The 7,650-nt window shown below is 55.3% G+C and overlaps 1 protein-coding gene across 1 annotated transcript in view; it reads left to right on the top strand.

Annotated features, from left to right (window-relative positions):
- LOC104628048 (elongation factor 1-alpha 2) overlaps window positions 1-6,958 on the top strand; it is an 8,878-nt gene extending 1,920 nt beyond the window's left edge. Inside the window, exons 3-6 of the mRNA XM_010296491.1 lie at window positions 3,699-3,849; window positions 5,311-5,567; window positions 5,654-5,888; window positions 6,607-6,958. Of these exons, the coding sequence (XP_010294793.1) occupies window positions 3,699-3,849; window positions 5,311-5,567; window positions 5,654-5,888; window positions 6,607-6,734 (771 nt within the window). The 3' untranslated portion in view covers window positions 6,735-6,958. The remainder of the gene's footprint in view (window positions 1-3,698; window positions 3,850-5,310; window positions 5,568-5,653; window positions 5,889-6,606) is intronic.
- The last annotated feature ends 692 nt before the right edge of the window (window positions 6,959-7,650 follow it).

Here is a 7,650-nt window from a genome sequence, read left to right as displayed (position 1 = left end):
AGGAACATCATGTGTGTTTTTAGGGCATTGTTTTCTGAGGGAAATAACACGATCTGGTCACAGGCTTGGAACGGCTCCCACCCCACAGGCGGGCTCCCACATGTTGGGTATCAGGTACCTCCGGTTACAGTGCTGGGATCTCACTTCTTAAGGTGACTTTTGCCTGGGGAGGTACCAGGTTTCCCATGCCAAAACCATGGTTTCCTTGAGCATCCCTTTGGGGTGAGTCCTTGTCCAGTTGATTTTGACAAGGTCTCTCCCCCTGTGCATCAGTGATGGGGATGGTGGGCACACACAAAGGCAGGGTGCTCTGGGTGGGCCCTTGCCATGATTTCATATGACAGCAGGGGAGAAAGAAGAGCTTGAAGAAGGATGGGGACCCTTGGTGGGCAGGCTGCCAGTAGCAGTCGTTACTCTGACACTCTTTTTTTGGAGAGAAAGCTACCCCAGCTTTAGACTTCTAAAGAAATTATGAGCTGGAGAGTTCTGGCCAGAGGAAGGTCCCTGCTCTCCTGCTGGCTTCTGGGTGGCCTTGAACAAGTTGCTCAGACCAGAAACCCTCAGCCATCCCTTGTGGAAGCAATGGGAAATTTGATGCTTAAAGGGGCTTTAGGACTTCACCTGTGGATTATGGGTCTGGACTCTACGGGGAGGGAGGCAACGTATGAGTATAGCAGCAACCGAGGGAGGTCAGGGATCACGAGCCTGAGCTAGAGGAGTGCTGCAATGCAAGCTCGCACCGACACGAAACGCAGCTCCTTGGGGAAGGAGAGCTTTCTTGGGGCTGGCTTGGAAGGGAGGAATTTTTGGAGTCCTTGGGAGGTTCCTGTCCCCTGTGGAGCAGAGCTGGGATAAAGGTCAACCGCGGCCATGCCAAACCCCGCCGCATAGTTCCTGGGTGCCTCAAATCAGGCAGGCCCCAAATGTCAGCAGCTGCTGGGCTGGGAAGATGATCCCGAATAATTCTGCTATTAATAGGCTGCAGAGGGGAGGCACGGAGCAGGATGGGCCTTGATGGCCCCCTTCCTCCGGACGGAGCATGTTCTCAAGATGATGTGCTGCCCAAGAGAAGGCAGGGGCTGAAATAATTCGCCCCTTTGCTGTAAGGAGGTGGCTGGCTCTGGGGTGGGTTCCCAGGAGCTGGGCAATTGGGAAGAAAGCCTGGCCAGAGGGCTGGACGAGCACGAGCTTTGCCGGAGAGGGTGCAGAGTGCTCCCCATGCTGTGGTCCCAAGGAGGTCCCCATCCTGCCTTTTCCAGGACACCAGCTTGGGGCAGACTCCTCTTTCCCATGTGGCACCCCATCTAGGAAAGCTTGAGCAGGAAGCCAGTGTAGATATCTCTCCTCTCATTCCTTGACTGAAAAAGCTCTGATTTTTTTCAGTCACAATTTTTGGTGGGGTTTCACTGAGGATCAAGGCAAGTGACTTCTCTGTCTGTCAGGGGACTTACCAGAAAGCGGGGATTAAAGCTGTGGTGTCCCCGCAGCTCCCGTCGCCTCTGGTGGTACGTCAGGCTGGAGCCAGCTCTGTGTGGGAGACTCCAGCCCACGTCCCTGTTGCACGGCAGCCCAAGGCCAACTGCACAAAATGACGGCTGGGCTGCACTTGCATCAAAGTTTGGCATTTGAGAGCTTTTTGGCAAATGGGATTTTATGTGACGCCAGCTTTCTGTTGCTGCAGCTGACAGAACTGGGCCATTCGATGTGGTTTGGGAGACTTTCACCCCGCGGGGTGCTGCAACATAAACACACCTGATGTGTGGTGCAAGGGAGCCTGGTGGCCCGGGGCTGCAGCCTCCATGATGGGCTGTGTGGGTGGGTGTGGTGGGATGCTGGGTAAAATCAGAGAAAGGCGACTGCTCTGTCAAACGCATTTGGGGTGCAAATGCGTTGGAGCTCAGCTGTTATTTACGGGGGCTTGAGCCTGCAGTTTAGCCTGTCTGGCTGTGGGGTTTGGTCAGATCCTGCTTTTGCTATAGGAGTTGACCATATAATAGTCCACTATTCTATAGTGGAATAGGAATTGCTTTTTGGGAAGCAGATCTGGGAAATACATGGGAGAGGTTTTACTCGCGTGGCCCTAGGAGGCAGCACAAACCAGGTTTTGCAGATGCTTCTCACCCTGGGGCCATGCCGAGGTTGCTCAGAGTGAACTTGCTCCCAGAAGGTGTCAAAGCACGTCTTTGATCCTTGGCATGTCAGAGGTTTTCTGGATAAAGCACCGAAAGGAAAAAGGATGGCGCTGACAGCCAGGCATCGCGAGGCAGAGGTTGCCATTTCTGCATGTCCCCAAGCCGTGCAGGGGCAGAGGGACGGGACCTGCGGGCACGCGGGTGGCCGTCACCCTGGAGAGCAGAGCCCGCGGGCAGGCGGCTGCCCGGCGTTTCGGGACGAGCGCCAGCAGGCTGGGGGGAAGGTCTGAGTCATCCCGCGCATCACATGCGTCTCCGTCACCGGCTGGATGGATTTGTCATTTCGCTGAGCTGTTAGCCGGGCGCTGGGGCCGGCTGCGTGGCAATAGCTGCAGTGCCCGGGGAAGGATCCCTCTTCAAAAGTGTCCCCAGGCTCCTCCTGCCACTGTCACCAAGGAGGGCAGCCGGTGTCAGCCGTGACCCTCCGAGGGAGGCTGACCTGGACACGTTCGATGCAGGCTGAATTCCCTGGCTGGTCCCAGCTCTTCCCCTCGCTCCTTCCCGAAAGTGGTGCAGGCTGCAGGATGGGAAACCAGCCGTGGCATAGCCGTGTCCTCCAGGGATTGCTGTGAAACCGGGGGCACTCTGGAGGTCCCGTTTCACCCCTGGCCCAGCCCAATACCCAATGCACTGTGCCACCGATGATGGTGCCTAAGGAAAAAGCCACATCCATAACGCGTGCATGGCAGTGTTTTACATCTGGGCAGGAAAATGTTGTCTAAACCTCTCTGCAGAGGAAGGGGGGATGTCCTTGCAGACTCTGACCTCTGGTTGTTGCATTAGGGTTGTTTAAGACCCCAGGACTGAATTTTTCTTGCCGGCAAGCCCCAGGCATTGCTACAGCTTCCGAATGTGCAGCATCACCCCAAGAAAGTACTGCATCAAACCATGGCCTCTGCTGAGCACATTTCCCTACCTCTCTGCCTCTTTTCCAGCCAATTTTAGCTCCAAGGGTCCAATTTAGGGTAGGAGGAGAGAGCACCTGTGAAAAACAGTCCTGTCCTCGGCAGCCCTAGTGCAAGGATTCCAGCATCCTCCCAAGCCAGGGTTTAAAAACCAAACCCTGGAGGGGTGATAGCAGGAGCAAGCAGGGAGAAGAAACTCGGCTCCCAGGACTGAAGGTTGGGTGCTCTGTAGCTGGGAGGCCCTGTGGTCCGTGGTCCGTCATTGCTGGAGGGCAGTTTCTGGGGAGCTGACATGGGAAGGCAATATCCTCAGGTTGGTGTTGGGAATGGGGACTGTGAGTTTGCTGGATTTAACCATTTCCATCCTTTTTCTCCTGTTAATGGGTGTTTCGCACATTTCTAGGAGAGAGGGGGGAGGCTGAGCAAGGGGGTGCAGATAAGCCTGCAGGGATAGTGGAGTGAAAAGTCCCCAGGTGAAGCCAGTGCCATGGTTGGACTGACTCCATGAAGGTTGTCCTGGTGGGTCGCCTCTCTGGGATCACCTCTGGGTGCTGAAGCTGGGCACACTCAGTGCATGTTGTTCCTGCTGCTCTGTTTCCAGATGCCTTGGTTCAAAGGCTGGAAGGTGGAGCGCAAGGAAGGCAACGCCAGCGGGGTGTCCCTCTTGGAGGCACTGGACACCATCCTGCCCCCGACCCGCCCCACAGATAAACCCCTGCGCCTGCCCCTCCAGGACGTCTACAAGATCGGAGGTGAGCAAAAGCCTTACCACTGTCCCTCTTCCCCCTGCTTGAACTGGAGTCTTCGTTCCGTGGGAATTTGGGAATGACATTTCTGGGTATTAGGAAGCTGGAGGGATTGGACTCAAACTTGAGATGATGTTGGGGAGAAGGGCGTTAGCTCCAGGCCAAAGACCCCGGACTGGGCTGTCAGGGCTTGAAGGGTGACATGCCCGAAGGTGCCCAGGGACCAGAGAGGAGCAACATGTTTGTGAGCTCTCCCCAGGGAATACGCGATGCCAAAACGGCTGCAAATTTGGGTGTCCCAGAGGTCACAGCTGGCAGGGCAAGATGGAGGCATCAAAAACTCGCTGGGGCCCAGATGAGGGACAAGGCCAGCGGGGAGGGCTGCCGTTGAGGCCGATGCACGGCGGCTTGGCCGCAGTCTGCCCATGCTTCCCAAATGCTGGTGTCCATCACCGGCACCTCCATCTGCCGAGCTGGACCGCGGCACCAGCCATGTAGGGAGCGCGTCGGTCGATGCGTCTCCCTTTCCCTCTGGAGCGGTGATGGGGACACTTTTCCAAGCTATAAATATGCCGTGGGCTCTCTGACCTGCTGGCAGCAGCAGGCAGCCCTGCTGACTCCCCGGCTGCTGGATCAGGCAGGCACAGCCGTTTCCAGCCATTTTCCACGCTTTTCCAAGGATGTGTACACTGCAGAGACCAGGCAGGGATTAGACATGGGTTTTAGCAGGCTCTTTAATGCAGTCTTTTGTTTGCAATGGAGATGAAAGGTCTGTGACGGTGATGAACGGATGGTGAGCAGGTCTGTGTCCTCCCCTAGCTCAGCTGGGGGAAAGAGATACGGTTTTACCATTAGGCAGGTCCTTAGAGAGCCGAGACACCGTGGGACGGGGGGAGGTGGAGGCAGCAGGGAGGATGTGGAGGAGCGGACGGTTCCAGCCAACATCCCCAACCGCTTTTCATGGTTATTTCTCTTAATGGTTCTTCATCCGACTCCAAAGGTGAGTTTTCCCGACGTCTCCTGATGACACAGCGTATAATAGGTCCCCTTCATTTAATTAGCCACCCTGGTTCCCTGGCACAGCTGGGCTTCATCCCGTGCTACTGGTGTGGCCGTCAGGGATATGGAGCGTGTTGTTGCGTGCACACAGCGAGGTGCCCAGTCTTCCACACAGGAGGTGCCACAGCTGGTGCAAAGGAAGAGCTTCCAGGGCACGTGGGTTGCTCAGGGCCTTCTGATTCTGGTGTAACTCCCTTTTTACAAACTGTTGGGTAGAAAGGACAGACTTGTAGTATCTTTGAAGACTCTAATGTTGACCTTGCAGCTAAAATCTGAGGGGTTTTTTTGCAAGAAGTAAATGTGGTCTTTGCTGAAAACCACTGATCTTGCTTTTGCTGCAGCCAGGCTCTGGCCCAAGGATATGCCAAGCAGGTTACATTTTGTTCTGCTCTGTCTTTGTCCCCGCAGGGATCGGCACAGTCCCCGTGGGCCGGGTGGAGACTGGCATTCTGCGGCCCGGCATGGTGGTCACCTTTGCACCCGTGAACATCACCACTGAGGTGAAGTCTGTGGAGATGCACCACGAGGCCCTGAGCGAGGCTCTGCCCGGGGACAACGTTGGCTTCAACGTGAAGAACGTCTCCGTCAAGGACATCCGCCGTGGGAACGTCTGTGGGGACAGCAAGTCGGACCCGCCGCAGGAGGCGGCGCAGTTCACATCTCAGGTCAGCTGAGCTGGTGGTGCCACCACGCATGGTTTGTCACCATCTGCCGGCTCCCAGCCCTGCCCTGATGCCACTCTGTCCCCCAGGTGATCATCCTGAACCACCCCGGCCAGATCAGCGCCGGCTACTCGCCCGTCATCGACTGCCACACCGCACACATCGCCTGCAAGTTTGCCGAGCTGAAGGAGAAGATCGACCGGCGCTCTGGCAAGAAGCTAGAGGACAACCCCAAGTCCCTGAAATCGGGTGATGCAGCCATCGTGGAGATGATCCCCGGCAAGCCGATGTGTGTGGAGAGCTTCTCCCAGTACCCACCCCTTGGTAAGGGAAGGGCTCTTTTGAGGTCTCATGCAGAAGAGCGTGAAGTCTCTACAATTGCAGAGCTCGCACCAGACGTGCTGAGCCTCTCCCAGTATCCCCCACCAGTTAGACTGGGGAGGGAGCGAGCATGTTTTGTTGCTCCCCCATGTGCTGGGGCTGCAAAATCTGATGCATGAACTTTGTTAGGGCTGATGGGGTGGGATGGGCTTTCTTCTGAGCTGGGTTTCCAAAGGCAGGGCTGGGTTTTCCCTCCGGGAGCAACAGGGCCTTTCCTTCAAAGCTGCTAAACACTGATAGATTCTGAATGCAGGAATATTTTTCAGCTTCCCCATCTCTGCCTTAAAACACAACTGGTCAGGAGAAGAAAGAGGGAAGTTTGCTCAGCAGAAGACACCTTTTAATGCAGGGAAGCCCCTATTTCTTTCTATAATGTTGCACATCTGGAAGCTTTAGCGATGCCGGGAGCTTGCAGAGAGCAGATGTGATTTAAGTTGCATAAGTAGCCGAACAGAGAGGAGCATCAGGTCGGCTTGGCGGTCAGAGCAAACATTGGTGGCTCAGGGCTCGTTCCTGCAGGAACCTGCTCCAAGGACGGGGTAACGCATGGCACCAGGAGTGGCTGGTGTAGGTCCCACCATCTCCCCCGCAGAAGATCTCAGCCTTAGGGAGGGCAAGGCGGTCGCGTTTCCCTCACGTCCCCCCTCTCTCCACCCTCCAGGCCGCTTCGCTGTCCGTGACATGCGGCAGACCGTGGCTGTGGGCGTCATCAAGAACGTGGAGAAGAAAAGTGGTGGGGCTGGTAAAGTCACCAAGTCTGCCCAGAAGGCCCAGAAGGCTGGAAAATGAATTGTGGGCTCCCAGTGCATCGCGCAGAAACCACCCCTGACACCAGGACGCTGCCACCGTCTCCCCCGGGCGCATGTGTGCACATCAGCTTGTAAGAGTTTATATGTCAACGACTGGATGCTCACCATTAAGGTCCAATGGAAATTCTTTAAAAGGAAAAGCATGTTCCAGCGTTTGTGAGGCTTCATGTTAATTTTACCAATAAAACTGGTGCAACATCCACAGTGGAAAAAAAACCCACCACCAACAACAAAAAAAAAAGCCAAACAAAAAACCCCCAAACAAACCAACCAACCCAAAAGGTGTGGAGCTCTGTGTGTGCGTCTGTCATTGAGAGGGGCTGGTTTTCATGGGTTTCCTGTAGTCCCACTTAGAGCAGATGGTGGGGAGGGGCACAAGCAGGGCTGGGATGGAAATTTGGAGGAAGGAGAAGAGCTTGGCACCCATATTCAGTTACTCAGTGCCCAGCCCTTCCCCAGCTCTCTCCCGTCGACCGATGCGGGTCCCTGGTCTGATTCCCCCAGCCTAAAGCAGGGGCTGTTCTTACCGCAGGTCGGGTTTTGATGTTGTCCTTAGCCTGCTCAACCTTCTAATATCAATTATCAGGACCTTTATTATAATTTTTTCCATGCAAAATAAGCTTAAGTTAACCTGCTAAAGTTATGCCATTTAAAGAGAGAAAATACCACACCCCATGCCTCCTTGAAGGGCCAGCAGGATGGCTTTTATTCTTTATAACACCCCATCATTTTGGGAGAAGTGGCCAAGGCTGCCTTCTCTCTACACACTTCTTTGCCTCCCACACGGCAGATCCTCCAGCCCTTTCCAAACAACGTGACAGGAACGTTTCTCCCCACGACTGAGGCCGCGTGCTGGAGCCCAGGCGTGGCTCAGGACTCCCAAGAAGCCCCAACAC

This window comes from Phaethon lepturus, unplaced genomic scaffold (genome assembly GCF_000687285.1).
Source record: "Phaethon lepturus isolate BGI_N335 unplaced genomic scaffold, ASM68728v1 scaffold43981, whole genome shotgun sequence".
NCBI classification, from domain to species: domain Eukaryota; kingdom Metazoa; phylum Chordata; class Aves; order Phaethontiformes; family Phaethontidae; genus Phaethon; species Phaethon lepturus.
This window is presented reverse-complemented; position numbering and strand designations above follow the sequence as displayed.